An 18924-nucleotide genomic window follows, 5' to 3' on the forward strand; every position below is an offset into this window, starting at 1 on the left:
ATGTGACAAGGCTTCTAAGCCATTGCTGAATGAAGAGCGTACTAGAAAAATGTGCGGACTGAGTAGGAATGTCCCATGCATGAGCCAAAAGTACAAAAAAAGGTCACTATTCACTACCGCCATTTTGGATTCTGTCTCCACTGGAACAAACAAAATGGACCTGTTCCACACGGCACCCTATTTTACAGAACCTGGTCAAAAGTAGTGCACTACATGGGGAATAGGGTGTCATTTGGGACACACTTCTCTCTGCCGTCTGACCTGACGACATTTCCAATAATTTTCTTCCCTCTTATTTCATTATGATCTTTTCAATCACTTCACAATGAGCATAGAATATCTACGCCTCCGGTTGAATTACCTCCTCGCTGCATAAAAAAAAAGTAAATTAAGACAAATCACATTAGATTACTGGATTGACTGGTCTTGGGTCACATCCCAAATAGCACCCTATTCCATTTATAGTACACTACTTTTGACCAGGAACCTGGTCAAAAATAGTGCACTGAATAGGGTGTCATTTGGGAAACACACTTGGTCTCTCATACAGAAGCAGCAACGGAATATCCAATCCCCAGAAAGACACTTGTAATCAAACCCCATGAAGCATATTGATCTGCAATTAGAAGGCCTGAAATTATCACACCAAACAAGTGCCATTTGCAGTTGGTCTTGAATTCCCTATGAGAGCTGTGCACACAGCATAGCGTAGCAGGAATGGATGTTGACTAGGATCTGTAGGACGTTGAGGGAGATCTACTGTAGCTGTAGTTAACGTAATAACAGCAACACCTGCCGTCTTCATGAATGATTCATCAAATCAATGGAGACCGCAGTCTATCCAATCCTTCTCTGACTGTCAAGAGTGAGACACTTATTTAACCGTCCCAGGAGAATATGCGGTCTAAATCAATGGGAGTAAAAGGCAAAATATACAAATATTATTGTGGTGGTGAACTTTAACTATAAAGTCTTCTGACATGACCTGGCACATGTTCGGAACATCTTGAAATTCATTTACATTATTACACAAGGCACAAGCACTCAAAGACATAAAGCTGTGGGTCACCTCAATATAGGCTGTCTCGTTATTCGCATCCTTGATATGCGGGAACCAGTCTCTGGGGGGTTTGGATAAGTGCTTGGATTCAGTCACAATCCACAGCAGCTTTGGCCAGCCTGGATGGAGATAGAGAGAAAGAGAGACAGAATAATTCAAGAGAAAAGTAAAGACCACCGTAAAGGAAGTCGAGGCATTAGAGAGCCTGTCAGAATCTGCCATTTAACGTGATGTGATTATCCTGATGCGATCAATGACCACTCATCCCTAATGAGGCTGGGCCTGCGTTCCAAATGACACCCTATTCCCTACAGGGGGCACTACTTTCGACCAGGGCCCATAGGGAGCCATTTGGGATGCAGCCTAGGTCTGGCCCCAGTACTTTGGGGATTCCACAGCTAGCCCTCTACTCAGCCCTGACTCAGGTTCTCAATCTATGCTAAAAGAATAGCTTTAAATCCACTGTCTGGCGTCATGTTGCTATTTATACAGCCATTACTGAAGAGCAGGCACAAGGCATTAATCACACTGAGCCCTCTCGGTCTCGCTCTCTGCTCCCTCCAGCCTTCCTTCTCATCTCACTACCCTATATTCCTCTCTCTGTTCCCTCCTCTCTTTTTCTCTCTCCCTCATCCATCTCTCTCCCGGTCTAACTGCTCTGTTCTCCACGCAGTGGGCCATTCTATATGCAGGATCTTCTGTCTACTACAGCAAACCTCCCCTCTTATTCAATCCCATTACTCTGCTGCCTGCCTGCCTGTCCTTCCATTCCAATAAGTCTCTCCATTTGTTTCAGAGGGGAGCAATAAAATCACTGGAGCCCGGGTGAAACTCAAAACCGGTTCGATATCAGTGTTTAATTTCAATCCATGCTGGTACTACAGAACCTCATTCTGCTGTAACCATAGAAATATCATTCCTAGAATTCGGTATCCCCATTGACGTCAATGGGGCTGTGATGGTGAACAGACAAACCATATGCTACCATGGCTGTAGCATCTCATGAAAACCCATCAGACCATCTCACGTATGACAGAATATGACAGGGGCACATCATGCGGTGATGTGCTACACACATTGACACGGTCACTTACCTTTGAACTGTGGAATTTCCCCCGTGGGACTCTTAGGAAGGCCTTTATGGCAGGCGTCGCTTGTCAAGGCAACCGTCACCCCACAGCTTCCCAGCAGAAAGCCTATCTGCTGGCTCCCTGCATCCTGGAGAGGGAAGAGAGGAGAGAAAGCGCGAGAGAGAGACAGAAGAGGAGAGAGGCAAAGGAGGAAGCATTGCTTTTTTTTTCTTATTGTACATGGAGCATGTGTTTATGTTCAGTGTATTCATACATCCATGAATTATCATAATGCAAAATATAGTACTGTACAAACATCATATGGTATACTGTGAAACCCCCAGTCTTTGCTCTGGTGTGTTACGACTATCAAGAGTGTATATTTAGGTTAGAAAAACAGTGATATTATCCCACTGCTCACATACTGCATGGTCATGTGTAGCCTGCTCTCAGTCTCGCTCTCAGACATTGTGTGGGTGGAGGAATAAACCCACACAGGCTCATATGGAGTAAATAGCAACACTAATAGAAGCAGGCCCTGCAGCTCTGACATCACAGCCTGTTCTGCTCTGCAGCTAGGGGGTTTCCTATTCCTACACTACAGTATACAGCCACTCTCAGCCTCTCTCCATCACAGCTGCTCTCTCTGTCTCTCTGATAAACTGGGCTCACAGCCCTGCCTCTCTTCCCGCCCGCCTGCCTCGTTCTTCCTGCCTGCCTGCCTGCCTCTCGTTCTTCCTGCCTGCCTGCCTGCCTCTCGTTCTTCCTGCCTGCCTGCCTGCCTCTCGTTCTTCCTGCCTGCCTGCCTGCCTCTCGTTCTTCCTGCCTGCCTGCCTGCCTCTCGTTCTGCCTGCCTGCCTGCCTCTCGTTCTGCCTGCCTGCCTGCCTCTCGTTCTGCCTGCCTGCCTCTCGTTCTTCCTGCCTGCCTGCCTGCCTGCCTGCCTCTCGTTCTGCCTGCCTGCCTGCCTGCCTCTCGTTCTGCCTGCCTGCCTGCCTGCCTCTCGTTCTGCCTGCCTGCCTGCCTGCCTGCCTGCCTGCCTCTCGTTCTGCCTGCCTGCCTGCCTGCCTCTCGTTCTGCCTCTCGTTCTGCCTGCCTCTCGTTCTTCCTGCCTGCCTCTCGTTCTTCCTGCCTGCCTCTCGTTCTTCCTGCCTGCCTCTCGTTCTTCCTGCCTGCCTCTCGTTCTTCCTGCCTGCCTCTCGTTCTTCCTGCCTGCCTCTCGTTCTTCCTGCCTGCCTCTCGTTCTTCCTGCCTGCCTCTCGTTCTTCCTGCCTGCCTCTCGTTCTTCCTGCCTGCCTCTCGTTCTTCCTGCCTGCCTGCCTCTCGTTCTTCCTGCCTGCCTGCCTGCCTCTCGTTCTTCCTGCCTGCCTGCCTGCCTCTCGTTCTTCCTGCCTGCCTGCCTGCCTCTCGTTCTTCCTGCCTGCCTGCCTGCCTCTCGTTCTTCCTGCCTGCCTGCCTGCCTCTCGTTCTTCCTGCCTGCCTGCCTGCCTCTCGTTCTTCCTGCCTGCCTGCCTGCCTCTCGTTCTTCCTGCCTGCCTGCCTGCCTCTCGTTCTTCCTGCCTGCCTGCCTGCCTCTCGTTCTTCCTGCCTGCCTGCCTGCCTCTCGTTCTTCCTGCCTGCCTGCCTGCCTCTCGTTCTTCCTGCCTGCCTGCCTGCCTCTCGTTCTTCCTGCCTGCCTGCCTGCCTCTCGTTCTTCCTGCCTGCCTGCCTGCCTCTCGTTCTTCCTGCCTGCCTGCCTGCCTCTCGTTCTTCCTGCCTGCCTGCCTGCCTCTCGTTCTTCCTGCCTGCCTGCCTGCCTCTCGTTCTTCCTGCCTGCCTGCCTGCCTCTCGTTCTTCCTGCCTGCCTGCCTGCCTCTCGTTCTTCCTGCCTGCCTGCCTGCCTCTCGTTCTTCCTGCCTGCCTGCCTGCCTCTCGTTCTTCCTGCCTGCCTGCCTGCCTCTCGTTCTTCCTGCCTGCCTGCCTGCCTCTCGTTCTTCCTGCCTGCCTGCCTGCCTCTCGTTCTTCCTGCCTGCCTGCCTCTCGTTCTTCCTGCCTGCCTGCCTCTCGTTCTTCCTGCCTGCCTGCCTCTCGTTCTTCCTGCCTGCCTGCCTCTCGTTCTTCCTGCCTGCCTGCCTCTCGTTCTTCCTGCCTGCCTGCCTCTCGTTCTTCCTGCCTGCCTGCCTCTCGTTCTTCCTGCCTGCCTGCCTCTCGTTCTTCCTGCCTGCCTGCCTCTCGTTCTTCCTGCCTGCCTGCCTCTCGTTCTTCCTGCCTGCCTGCCTCTCGTTCTTCCTGCCTGCCTGCCTCTCGTTCTTCCTGCCTGCCTGCCTCTCGTTCTTCCTGCCTGCCTGCCTCTCGTTCTTCCTGCCTGCCTGCCTCTCGTTCTTCCTGCCTCTCGTTCTTCCTGCCTGCCTGCCTCTTTCTTTCTGCCTCTCGTTCTTTCTGCCCCTTTCTTCCTGCCTGCCTGTCTTCTGGACTGGCTGCATCAGCTGAACCTGAGTCAGTGAAATAGTTAATTGAGCTGGGATGAAGAGAGACAGACAAGGAGATAGATAGAAAGAGACAACAGACAGAAAGCAGAGGGAGAGAAACAGAGGGAGAGAAAGAGCAGAAAGAAAGAGGGATGTGTGAGTAAGCAAGATGGGGAAAAAGGCAGAGGTGTGAGAGGTGGTAGGGGGGAAACACTCCCTAGCATCACACGGTCATTTTGAATAGTTCCTCGTGTTTATGCTAGAGACATACCGTTTTTTTGTCCTGGCTGCAGCTCAATTTCTATCGATATAAAGCTTGCGCCTATTCCATAACATAGGGCTTGTAATAGCAGTATTATTATTATTTTTTTGTATTTTACCCCGTTTTTCGATCTTGTCTCATCGCTATCATGAGTCCTCCGAAACATGACCCGCCAAATCACACTCCTCAACACCTGCCCACCCAGAAGCCAGCCGCACCAATGTGTCAGAGGAAACCCCGTTCAACTGGCGACAGGGGTCAGCCTGCAGGCACCCGGCCCGCCACAAGGAGTCGCTAGAGCACGATGAGCCAAGTACAGCTCCACCGGCCAAATCCTCCCCTAACCCGGACGACGCTGGGACAATTGTGCGCCGCCCTATGGGACACAGCCCGGGAATGAACTCGGGAGGCCGACAAGAAAATCACCACAAAACCGTCTGTAAAACCCGAAGCGTTTGAGCTACAAACTAAACCACCATCGAATGATGACTCACAAAGACGACAAGCTTTATGTCAGTCGTCTGAACTCATTTTGAAGAGGTCTCCTCACAAACCCGACGGTCCAGGACGACCCGTTGGAGCTACAAGCTAATGTGTCACCAAAATCAGATCTCGGATTTCTCCGTTCCCTATATACTATAATATCAAGAAGAATAAGACCGTCAATGTTCAACCCACGCTCCCATTACAAATGTTCCTGTAAATCGCCGAAATTAATTGCTTGCCACATTTTCCATTATTATTGTAGCATAACATAATAAAATGGTTTGAGGAACAGCTGAATGGTCCCGGCTTGAGTGTGATGACTACAGTATATGAGTACAATATCAGCGAGGTTCCCCCACAGAGAGTGAAACTACAAAGTCTTGTTTAATAATGCCAATTGGATCCAGATGCTGAAGAGCCATAATGGCCGTCTGGTTTCTCTATGGCACTCCCCAGAGATATTACACCATGACAACTGTAAGCAAGGAAAGTAAGGCTTTCCGCGCCAGAATGGCCCATAGGGCTCGAGCCTGTCTCTGTTTCTGTAGCGGGAGGCAGCTTTGACGTACAAGTACACCCCCTGGACAGGACTTTAGTCACACAAAAGTGTTAATAAGCCAAGTTACTCCCTCTGATCACACAGCGGTTACATATCTTTAGTCCTAGTCATAATCCTCATTTATGAATAAAAACCTGTATGCATACAAAACACACCCGATTCCTATGGGCCCTGGTCAAAAGTAATGCACTACATAGGGAATAGGGTGACCATTTGGAACGCGCCTCCTCCAGAGAGAGAACCAAACGCTCCCAAATCCCTTTCCCCTGCATGTTCCTCTGTCTGACTGGCCCCATGGGCCCTGGTCAAATTTAGTGCACTAGAGAGAATACGGTGTCATTTGGGACAAACTCTGTTCTCTTGCACTGTAGCGTAGCACACATCAACAGGCCACTGACTGCTCTCTCTTTGGATGTCCTCCACCTCCCCCAGACCCCCAGACCTCTCTATGGCCACGATTAAAAGCTTTGATCCTCTGACTGAACTACAGAGCCAGATCTGGTGAAAGCAGCCGAGGCAGGCTGAGTCACACTAGGACGTGAGCAGTCTCATAAGAGAAGAACATACCCCCTACATCCAGGAGCCTACACTTTTGTATTTTTATTTAAGCTTAATTGACATATTTTATCTCAATGAGAATAAAACCTCTCTTTTACAAGACAGACCTGTTCACTCGCAAAACAATCCTCCTAGTCTCCTGGTTCTACACACTGCTAGGCAACAGCTATTGTCCACTGACCACCAACTCTACTATTGCTCTGTTGCCCTCAGCTAGGTTTAGACTGTTGTGGTTTGCTGTGATCTAGTGAACAGATGGCTCTCCTATTCTTAGCACTTTGCCCTGTCATATTCAAGGTTAGAACTACCTTTCTAGGGGCTCTGATGCTTCTAGCCTTGAGATGCATTTGATGGCATGTCTGCAGTATTTCACTTTAATGTGGAAAGTATTGCTTACTCGGCGGTGTCCAATGAATTCTGTAACCACTCCCTCTTCAAATTAGGGTTGATTGGGAAAAGCCGTTTCGAAGAGGACATTGTATTATCATAATCTTTGTACTCCCTGACAAAGGCCATGCAGCCAAAATGCGTCTGAGTTTAAAACTTTGTTTCCAATGAACACGCCATACAAATAAAGGCATTTTAATTAACTTCTTGCCACTATAGGGGGTGCTGTTTCGCATTAGCATAATTTGCTCTACAGATTAAACTGCCTAGTACTCAATTCTTGCTCGTACAATATGCATATTATTGTTATTATTGGATAGAAAACACTCTCTAGTTTCTATAGCCGTTTGAATTATGTCTCTGAGTGGAACAGAACTCATTCTACAGCACTTTTCCTGATAGGGAGTGAGATTTCAGAAATTTTGGCCTCTGGTCCCAGGTCAGTTTTAAAGTCCCTGTAAATCCTATGAGGATACAAACACTGCCCACGCCTTCCTCTAGATGTCAGTAAGTGGTGACAATTTGAATGGAGTCGATTGCGCAATCAGGGCCTGTATAAAAGGCCAAAGACCGGATGTACCGTTCTTTTGCTCCCTGCGCCTGACGCACGATGGACGTCGGACCTGCTCTCTTTCCAAGCTGTTGTTTAGCCAGTAATATATCGCCGGTCATGTTTTTACTCGTTATAGGTGTTAAAAACATCATAAGGTAGTTAATTTAAACCGTTTTATAGCAATTTATATCCGTTTAGTGCGATTTTGAGGCATTTCTATGTGATGCACTTTGAAGCCCCGGGCACGTTTCGGGGTCCCGGTCGAACGTTAGTGGGCATTTCGACGGACAAGAGGACATCTTTCGACCAAAAGAAGATTAGACCCAAGAAAGGATACATTGCCCAAGATTCTGATGGAAGATCACCTCATAGTAAGAAATATTTAAGATGATAAATCGTTGTTCTGTCGAAAAATGTTAAACGCATATTCCGCCATTTTTTTTGGTATAGCTTCGCTTGGCGAACCCTGTATTGCACAGTAAGGATAATTTTAGAAATGTAATTCAGCGATTGCATTAAGAACTAATTTGTCTTTCGATAGCTGTCTAACTTATATATTTTTTTAGTCAAGTTTATGAATAGTTATTTATGAGACAAGATCACTGTGAAAGATGGCGCCCGACATTTTCAGGCTAGTTTTGCTAGTATTGTCATTGTATAACCACGTTTTTTTGTGGCTAAATATGCACATTTTCGAACAAACTCTATATGTATGTTGTAATATGATGTTACAGGAGTGTCATCGGAAGAATTCTGAGAAGGTTAGTGAAAAAATTAATATATTTTGGCGATGATAACGATATCGCTCTCTTTGGCTTGAATCAATGCTCGGGTAACGTTTGCATATGTGGTATGCTAATATAACGATTTATTGTGTTTTCGCTGTAAAACACTTAGAAAATCTGAAATATTGTCTGAATTCACAAGATCTGTGTCTTTCCATTGCTGTGAGCTGTGTATTTTTAAGAAATGTTTTATGATTAGTAATTAGGTAATACACGTTGCTCTCTGTATTTATTCTAGTCGAGTTGTGATGGGTGCAATTGTAAACTATGATTTCTACCTGAAATATGCACATTTTTCTAACAAAACCTATCCTATACAATAAATATGTTATCAGACTGTCATCTGATGAGGTTTTTTCTTGGTTAGTGGCTATCAATATCTTTATTTGGCCGAATTGGTGATAGCACCTGATGGAGTAAGAAACTGATGGAGTTAGAAAAGTGGTGTCTTTTGCTAACGGGGTTAGCTAATAGATTTACATATTTTGTCTTCCCTGTAAAACATTTTAAAAATCTGAAATGGTGGCTTTATTCACAAGATCTGTATCTTTCATTTGGTGTCTTGGACTTGTGATTTAATGATATTTAGATGCTACTATTTAATTGTGACGCTATGCTAGCGATGCTAATCAGTGTGGGGGGGGTGGGGGGTGATCCCGGATCTGGGGTTGAGGTTCGGTAAAAGTTAACTATATGAAGAGTGGTCCTACTTTCTTTTTGATGACCAACTCTACTGACTTCAGACAAAAAGACCGGACTGATCTCCTTTAGTACATGGATCGGCAACAGCCGGCCCGCCACCCACCTTTTGAAGGTCCTCAGATCAACCCCAATGGTGTTCGCTGGGGTTGAGATCAGGGCTCTGTGCAGGCCAGTCAAGTGCTTTGTGCACGGGGCATTGTTTTGTGCTGACGTTGCTTCTAGAGGCAGTTTGGAACTCGGTAGTGAGTGTTGCAACCGAGGACAGATGATTTTTATGCACTATGAGCTTCAGCACACGGCGGTCCCGTTCTGTGAGCTTGTGTGGTCTACCACTTCGCGGCTGAGCCGTTGTTGATCCTAGACATTTCCACTTCACAATAACAGCACTTGCAGTTGACCGGGGAAGATCTAGCAGGGCAGAGATTTCACGAACTGACTTGTTGGAAAGGTGGCATCCTATGACGGTGCCACGTTTAAAATCACTGAGCTCTTCAGCAAGGCCATTCTACTGCCAATGTTTGTTTATGGAGATTGCATGGCTGTGTGCTCTATATTAAACAACTGTCGGCAACTGGTGTGCCTGAAATAGCCGAATGCACAAATTTGAAGGGGTGTCCACATACTTTTGTCTATATAGTGTAGCTACACACGTAGCACTGACTGCAAAGGGCCAAGTTTACAAGGCTATAGTACCTCTGCTCTTTTCTCTATGTGACATCATGACAGTTGACAGCCTACTGTCAACACTTATGAAGAGAATGAGTCCTATGACTGCACGACCTCTTTGGTCCAAATGCAAACATTGCTTCACCTCTCATTCACTTTTCCTCCTGTTATTCTGAGTCCCAAATGGCACCCTATTCTCTATATAGTGCACTACTTTTCACCAAAGCTGCATGGGCCCTGATAGAAAGAAGTGCACTACATCATAGGGAGCCATTTGGGACACAAATGTTGTACTAAAAAGGGGAACTCCACCTGTCTTTCCTTTCATGCTGCTGGCCTCAATGACGCAGGAGGACACACACGTACACCAGTGTGTGTGTGTGTGTGTGTGTGTGTGTGTGTGTGTGTCCTTACTTTTCTCGTAAGTGGCACTTCGATTGGCACAGGGACAACTTCCGCAAGGAGGCAGCCATAAAAGGCAACCATGAAGGCAGCCGGGTCGTTGTTGGGAAAGACCAGAGCCACCTGTGGACAGATAAATCACAAAGGTTAGACAGAGTGAAATGGTAATTATATAATAGTAAATGGGCACTAACCCACCCTTATACAAATGATTGATTACCAATAGATATCCTGTAAACGTATTCTGATTTGTGGAAAAAGTGGAAAATAACCCATAAGCTCTGATAATTGAACAGATAATGGTTTAGGCCAGTGTTGTGATGTCGGAAAGCCCCAAATACAGACGATCTCCAAAATATGACATCCTAAGAGATGAAAACAACAAAATGGTCAGTTTTCCAACTTGAAAGGAGATTTGAATAGAAAGTGGAAACACTTGATACGCTCTGATAATCTAAGATCTATAAATGTGCCTTCATTGGTTAAGTTGCCGCAGAAAATCTATATGTCTGAAATCTCATCGCTTATTGTAAACTGAGGAGAGCATGACTAAGTCTTTGGTCAGTGTAGTCATGACAACAAGCCCCCAAATAGAGCCCAAACTCAACATCTCCTAAAATATGACTACGTGCCAAGCAAGATATGAAAGCATGCTGCTAACATTATCATCCCATGAGCCCGGAGTCAGTCAGTCAGTCTGTTGAGGGAGTTTTCCACCCAGTGACAGATGATCAGCGATGTCTAAACCGTGTTCACACAGGGGGGCCTCTTTTCTCCTCAACACTGGAGCAACAAAATTAGGTTCTGTCCCAAATGGCACCCTATTTCCTACATAGGGCTCTGGTCAAAAGTAGTGCACTATAAAGGGAATAGGGTGCCATTTGGGACGCTAGCTTTGTCTACAAAAGGGGCTGATTGAGCTTCAGCAGCGAGGCAGGCAGCCTTATCAGAACAGTGGAATTGTGAACTCTGACTGAGCATCTGGGCTCTTGCTCTCTCCCTCTCAAATTCAAAGGGGCTTTATTGGCATGGGAAACATATGTTTACATTGCCAAAGCAAGTGAAATAAACAAACAAAAGTGAGAAGAAATTCTCTCCCTCTGATAAAAGCTACTGCCATCTCCCCTAGACACTTTCATCTGCCTAATGCAGCTCTCTCCTCTCCAGCAGGCCCCAACTCAGGAGGAGAGCAGAACAGCTCACTTATGGATAGATCACATCAATCACAATGCTTCTCAACACAAAAAAGGGCAACTTCCTAGATCCAGGAAGTCATGCCATCATTCTAAATAACAATTTGTTCTTAAATTGACCTGCCTGGTAAAATAAGGGTTGACTAAAAATAAATAAATAACAAAAATCCTCGGTGTCATATACAAATATCCTGTTCAATAGATTTTCTGTCTGGAGACAGTGGATAGTGTGTACTTGGTGCTTTAACTTCAATGGTGGCGTCATTGGAACGCGTATCTGGTGCTAGTGCATGTTGGATCAGATGTGCACCAGGTTGCATTCCGGCCTGGGAGCAAGGGTGATAACAGTGTGTGTGTGTGAGATAACAGTAAACTTAACACTAAGTGCTGTTAATGGCTCCCATGTTGGACAGAGAGCCATAATATACTGTAGCTCTGATTAGACAGCATCTGGGGGTGAAACAGAGTGCACCTGCCACGATGGAACACAGCATTACCTTACTGCATGTCCTCTACATTATCTGAGTCTAAAATGCCGCAAACCATATTCCCTATACAGAGCACTACTTTTGACCGGAGCCCTATGGCCTTATGTGCAAAAGGAGAGTAAATCATTTCTGGGTGCTGTTAAATCTTTTTTGCAGAGCTTTTCAATGTCACCCTGCAAAATGCAGTTTTTCTTCCATTTCTGTGTTGTCAGCTGTGACTCATCCCATTCTGCTAAACCTCCAAGCAGCTCTAGTGGGACTTATGGGCTTCAATAAACTATTTTTATGAAAAGTATAATCAATGCTACTTTATAATTTACAGGGAGGGGGTGGGAGAATAAACTTTCTGTACAGTAATTAACCGTTCCTCTCTAGTTAACGAGGAAACACACTCATAACACCAGCTTGCGTCCCAAATGGAATCCTATTCCTTTTATGGTGCACTTCTTTTGAGCATACGGCCATAGGGCTCTGGTCTACAGTAGGGCACTTAAAAGGAACTGGGGTGCCACTTGGGATGCAAACATTGACTCAGTTTCCTACCCAGCAAACGAAGGGGAACAAACCTAGATGAAAGAAACAAAGCAACATCCTCAAAATAGGATGGATGCTGAGGAGACTTGAGTCAATGGTGGCGTCCCAAATGGCACCCTATTCCCTATATAGTGCACTATGCAGGGAATAGGGTGCCATTTTGGGATGCGGCCAATAGGTAACAGTTGCCTTTTAGTAATGCACAAGTACCGGTATATCAAATAGCAGGGGGAAAAAAGAGTGGGACAGTGTGGATCTTCATTACAATCCTTACTTGTAATTCAAAGCTGGTGACATGTTGTGTAAATGGATACCATAAGTGGTAAATCACTTTCATTGAAGAAGAAAGGATTGCAGCAGTAGCGCACAGAGAGCAGTAGCGCGCAGAGAGCAGTAGCGCGCAGAGAGCAGTAGCGCGCAGAGAGCAGTAGCGCGCAGAGAGCAGTAGCGCACAGAGAGCAGTAGCGCACAGAGAGCAGTAGCGCACAGAGAGCAGTAGCGCACAGAGAGCAGTAGCGCACAGAGAGCAGTAGCGCACAGAGAGCAGTAGCGCACAGAGAGCAGTAGCGCACAGAGAGCAGTAGCGCACAGAGCAGTAGCGCAGAGACACAGAGAGCAGTAGCGCACAGAGACAGAGAGCAGTAGCGCACAGAGACACAGAGAGCAGTAGCGCACAGAGACACAGAGAGCAGTAGTGCACAGTGACACAGAGCAGTAGCACAGAGAGCAGTAGCACAGAAGATCTAAAGGGAGAGCATACAGTAACTCAGATACTGTACGTCACGTGAAATAACATTCATGTTGGGTAACATAAGTAGCCAGAGAAGTACCAAATCCCAGAAGGACTGCAGTAATACACACCAGGCAGTGTCCTGAGCCTGAACACAGGAGATTAAGCCTGGTGGCTGGTGCTTATCTTGGACATGATGCTGCTTGATGCTCTGTAAGCCCTTCTCTCTGAATGTAGACACAGGGGCTTGAGCTCACACACAGGCCTCTTCACCCCTTCTCCCTCACCCTTCACCCATACCTCCACATTCACCCCTCCATCCTACACACATTCACTCCCTCCTTTCCTCCCCCCTTTCACTCACCCGGTCTCCAGGTCTGAGCATGGGTTCCTGCTTGCTCCCCAGCTTGTGGAGGATGTTATAGGCCACCTTAATACTCCGCGTCCAGAGTTTTCCTACAGGGACCAATCAAAATAAACACTGGTTATTGATCTGTTTCAGAGGCTATGGATCCAGGACAAAGATGGCAGCATGTTTGTAATAGACTCACTCCAAACCACCTCAAGAGGAAGAGGAAACAGAGAGCACATCAAAGAGCAGCATGGGAAACAATAACATGTAGGCTGCTTGAGTAGGTCATGTTTGAAAAGTACAATAAATGGACAATACAATCTCTTATTTTATCTAATTTTAGGAATCTCTGGTTAGTGGGTAATAATGTTTTAGCATATTCCAGGATATGAAGGTAACTTGAACCTCCCTTTTTGGATGATGAAATAAACTTAATTTTAAGCCAAATATTTAACATTCCTCACAACTGAGGAAAGGTCTTTAGTCGTCAGGCAACTGAAATGTTTCTGGGATAGGTGTTGAGTTGGAAAAGTAGAATGCTCCATTCAGCATTGCTGTGAGTGTTGTGTTAGGTGACTGATGGCAGTCAATTCAACATGGCAGAGGCAGATATTATGCATGATCAATCTCCTGTAATGGTGTGTTGTTCTGTACTCTAAACGAGTCTTTTGATTTCCATCAGAATGAATGAATGAATTAGGGCGGGAGGGATAGAGGGAGGGAGGGAGCGGAGGGACCCAGGGGGATTGAGCTTCAAGTGGGCAAAAGAAAAAGCATTTGTACTAGTATTAATGAGAGAGCAAACAACTTGCCGGTGTTGTAGTCATTACAGCACACCGTAGCAAAATGTTTTAATCCGTTGTGTAATGGAAAACGAAAAACGAGCGTTTCATATTGGACAAGTTCAGATGGTCTCTCCCTGTTTCAGTCTGTTTTCTTCCATTTGCTTGCTAATGATTAGGACCCAGCTCTCATCTTCCTGGTTACTGTAACTATTCTCCCGATGATGAGAGGAAAAGAAAGCCGAGGGTGTTCTTTGGAGGTTTCTGAGCTTGCATGGTGACAGTGTCTGTGCGACGGTTCCCGTCTGTTTGCATCTCAAATGGCACCCTATTCCCTTTATAGTGCACACATTTTTTCCCCAACGCCCTATGGGCCCTGGTCAAAAGCAGTACACTAAAATAGGGTATGGGGTGCCATTTGAGACACTCTGGCTTTCCTTTGAGGGCTGACTGACTCAGTGGTGACATGGGGACTAGGTGACATCAGAACTGGCAGCCTGGGAAGTGCTGAGTCAGATGACAACTTCACACTAGGGATGGACATGAATAGAGTACTCGAATGGACGCCAAAGCTCGATCTCTAACCAGAGATCACATTTTTTCAAATAATGTTAAACTATTTGGTGGAATGTGCTTTGTGGCTGCCCAAACGAGCAAGTGAAATTGTCTTGAAAACAATGTTAATTTACTTTGCCTCTAGTGTTCCATTTGTACATGTGCATTTGCGGGGCACAACAAAAATAAACCAAGCATCACACTGTTCTCCCTAAATTCCCCTTCGTATCTCATTCACTCAATTGCATTCCGACCGCACACACAAGCTCCCATTAGGCCAACCGAAATAAATGCTCATAAAAATGGATCTAACTCATTGGGTACATAAGCTAGATTTCTTGCCAAATGACAACAGTTTTATCACAAATTCAAAATGGACAAGTTGATTGAAGTAGGAAAATATAAGTTAACAACAACATGCGGCAGTTTTCAGATAATTGCGTCCCGTCTATTTTCCGCTTAAGCTACTTTTCAAATGGCTAGTGCCATTTAGAATTGGTTAGCCTAGGCTATAACCCCCACACACATACATGTTCCCCACTGAAAATATGCAAAAACATCAATTGGCTAAAGACAAAGATGGTATTTTCATCAGAATCATTAAGCCTAGGCCTACTCACCAAACTGATGTCCTGGCCGTAATTCATCATGCAGTGTTCAACGTGGAATTGTTCATCCATTTAGAAAATTCCAAACAGGCAGAATAAACTAAATTGAACATCTGTGTATATATATGAAAAATAAAACATTTTGGTTTGTAACCCTGAAAATATTGAGCCCCATTTCAAATGATCCCTCTTTGAGAACAGCTGTTCCAGGCAGATGCGCATCACTTCACAGGGACAACTTTTTTTAAATGTAGAAAAATTATTTGGTTCTATTTTATTCTGTTATATTACATGGTTTGTTTTTTTTTTACTGTAAAATAGGTATGTCGATTGTGATAAGGTCTCGGGAAATAAGCGTCTTGTCTGCTAAATTAACACAACAAGGCTATGCAGTTGCACAGCCATCAGCTTCTTCAAGCAAGTACCACTGCTGAGGTTACTGCCTTTCTGAAGATTGTGTTCCACAATATAATATAACCAGTTGATATTACGCTTTCAAAAAAATGCATCTTAAAATGGCACTTGTTTTATTGACTGAATTTACTGTATATGGGGCAATTTAGTAATTATGATCTGTTATTTGTAATGGTTATGATAAATTAGGGGTAACACTTTACTTGACAACATTATAACATGGTCACAACCATGTCATATGTCAACTGACATAAGCTGTCATAACATGGTCCTAACACTAACATGGTCCTAACACTAGATGAATGCAGAAGCAGGAAGGACAAGACACCCTCTTTTTGACTGATGACTGACATAAGGGCATGTACAGTGCTTTCAGAAAGTATTCACCAACCTTGAATTTCTCATTTTGTTGTGTTAGACTGAATATAAAATCGATTAAAATTGAGATTTTTTGGGTCACTAGCCTACACACAATACGTCATGTCAAAATGGAATTATGTTTTTTGATTTTTTTTTACAAATGAATAAAACAATCAAAAGCTGAAATGTATTCAATCAAAAGCTGAAATGTATTCAGTCAATAAGTATTCAACCCCTTTGTTATGGCAAGGCTACATACGTTCAGGAGTAAAAATGTGCTTATCAAGTTAAATGACTGATAGGAGAAAACTGAGGATGGATCAACAACATTGTATTTACTCCACAATACTAACATACATCCTGGTTGCAACAAGGCACTAAAGTAATACTGCAAAAAAATGTGGCAAAGCAATTAACTTTTGGTCCTGAACACAAAGTGTTATTTTGGGGGCAAATCCAATACAACACATTACACTGAGTACCACTCTCCATATTTTCAAGCATAGTGGTGGCTGCATCATGTTATGGATATGGTTATAATCGTTTTTCAGGATAAAAAGAAACGGGATGAAGTTAAGCACAGGCATAATCCTAGAGGAAAACCTGGTTTAGTCTGTTTACCACCAGACACTGGGAGATGAATTCACCTTTCAGCAGGACAATAACCTAAAAGACAAGGCCAAATCTACAGTGGAGTTGCTTACCAAGAAGACCATGAATATTCCTTAGTGGCCGAGTTACAGTTTTGACTTAAATCTGCTTCAAAATCTATAACAAGACCTGAAAATGGTTGTCTAGCAATGATCAACAACCAATTTGAAAGAGCTTGAAGAATTTGAAAAAAAAAATGAAAAAAAGAAAAAAAGGTGCAAATGGTGCACAATCCAGGTGTGGAAGGCTATTACAGATGTACCCAGAAGGACTCACAGCTGTAGGCGCTGCCAAAGGTGCTTCTACAAAGTATTGACTCAGGGGTGTGAATACTTATGTAAATCAGATATTTCTGTATTTCATTTTAAATACATTTGCAAAAATGTCTAACATTCTCATTTTAGGGTGTAACAATAAATGTGGAATAAGTCAAAGGGTATGAATACTTTCTGAAGGCATTGTACGTGACCAGTCTATCTGGCTTATATGATTCTAATGGTCATATGCTTCTTGAAAGTGTCATATAGTGTATTTTCTTAGTCCAAGTAAAGTGACAGGATGGTCATAATGCTTTTTGACAGTGTCAAAGTGTAAAAATATGACTTTAAAGAATTCATTACAACAAAGGATTTCAGAAACAAACTTTCAATTGAAAGGAAACTTCTTGGCAGGGAAAAAAAACACTGTCATAACCACCCATAAAATAACAATTTATGACAGGTTATTAGACATATGACATGGTTAGGACAGTAAAGTGTTACCAAATAAGGCATTGTTGCGATCTGTTGGCATATAGATATACGAGCACGTTTTTTTCCAGTGCAGGCCTGGTGTTCTAAAAATAAACATATTGTAACGCTCGTCTTCCTCCTCGTCTGAAGAGGAACATGGATCGGACCAAAACGCAGCGTGGGTTGAATACATAATAATTTTAATAATAATAACGAAGACGAAAATACACTTGAACAAACTACAAAATAATAAACGACGTTAACAGACCTGAACTGGAGAACACATAAAACAATGAACGCACGAACAGGAACAAACGAATGAACGAAACTAAACAGTACCGTGTGGTGAACAAACACAGACACAGCAACAATCACCCACAAACAAACAGTGAGAACAGCCTACCTTAATATGGTTCTCAATCAGAGGAAACGTAAAACACCTGCCCCTGATTGAGAACCATATCAGGCTAGTTGACAACCCAACATAGAAACACATAACATAGAATGCCCACCCAGCTCACGTCCTGACCAACTAAACAAGACTAAACAAAGGAAATAAGGTCAGGAACGTGACACATATACACTACCATTCAAAAGTTTGGGGTCACTTAGAAATGTCCTTGTTTTTGAAAGAAAAGCACATTTTCTGTCCATTAAAATAATACAAAATTGATCAGAAATACAATGTAGACCTTGTTAATGTTGTAAATGACTATTGTAGATGGAAACGGCTGATTTTTTATGGAATATCTACATAGGCGTACAGAGGCCCATTATCAGCAACCATCACTCCTGTGTTCCAATGGCACGTTGTGTTAGCTAATCCAAGTTTATCATTTAAAAAAAGGCTAATTTATCCTTAGAACACCCTTTTGCAATTATTAGCACAGCTGGCAACTGTTGTTCTGATTTTAAAGAAGCAATAAAACTGGCCTTCTTTAGACTAGTTGAGTATCTGGAGCATCAGCATTTGTGGGTTCGATTACAGGCTCAAAATGGCCAGAAACAAATAACTTTCTTCTGAAACTCGTCAGTCTATTCTTGTTCTGAGAAATTGCCGAGAAACTGAAGATCTCATTCAACGCAGTATACTACTCCCTTCACAGAACCGCCCAAACTGGCTCTAACCAGAATAGAAAGAAGTGGGAGGCCCCGGTGCACAACTGAGCAAGAGGACAAGTACAGCGGCGACTCCGGGATGCTGGCCTTCTAGGCATCCCATTTTCCAGCTACAATAGTTATTTACAACATTAACAATGTCTACGCTGTATTTCTGATCAATTTGATGTTATTTTAATGGACAATTTTTTTTTGCATATATATATATATTTTTTTTGCCATACTCAAGTACGTGAAAAAACAAATTTGAATACTCTAACAATCAAAACATCTCAAAATGCCCATCCCTATTCCACACAGAGAGCAGCCTCCACCAACACCTCAACCACACCTACCCCCATGCTGATGTCACACCTACACTGTGTTTACACCACACTGAGGAGGATGGGGGTGAGGTGTGTGTGTGTGTGTGTGTGTATATGTGTGAGTGTGTGTTCGTGAGAGGGTGAATGTGGCTTCTTTCTGTCAGTTT

The 18924-nt window shown here is 44.5% G+C and overlaps 1 protein-coding gene across 1 annotated transcript in view; it reads right to left on the bottom strand.

Annotated features, from left to right (window-relative positions):
* LOC120055925 (disco-interacting protein 2 homolog C-like) overlaps window positions 1-18924 on the bottom strand; it is a 98840-nt gene that overhangs the window by 37493 nt on the left and 42423 nt on the right. Inside the window, exons 8-11 of the mRNA XM_039003979.1 lie at window positions 13245-13336; window positions 9948-10058; window positions 2155-2278; window positions 1070-1179 (exon numbers count right to left, since the gene is read on the bottom strand). Of these exons, the coding sequence (XP_038859907.1) occupies window positions 1070-1179; window positions 2155-2278; window positions 9948-10058; window positions 13245-13336 (437 nt within the window). The remainder of the gene's footprint in view (window positions 1-1069; window positions 1180-2154; window positions 2279-9947; window positions 10059-13244; window positions 13337-18924) is intronic.

This window comes from Salvelinus namaycush, chromosome 11, assembly GCF_016432855.1.
Source record: "Salvelinus namaycush isolate Seneca chromosome 11, SaNama_1.0, whole genome shotgun sequence".
Lineage (NCBI taxonomy): Eukaryota > Metazoa > Chordata > Actinopteri > Salmoniformes > Salmonidae > Salvelinus > Salvelinus namaycush.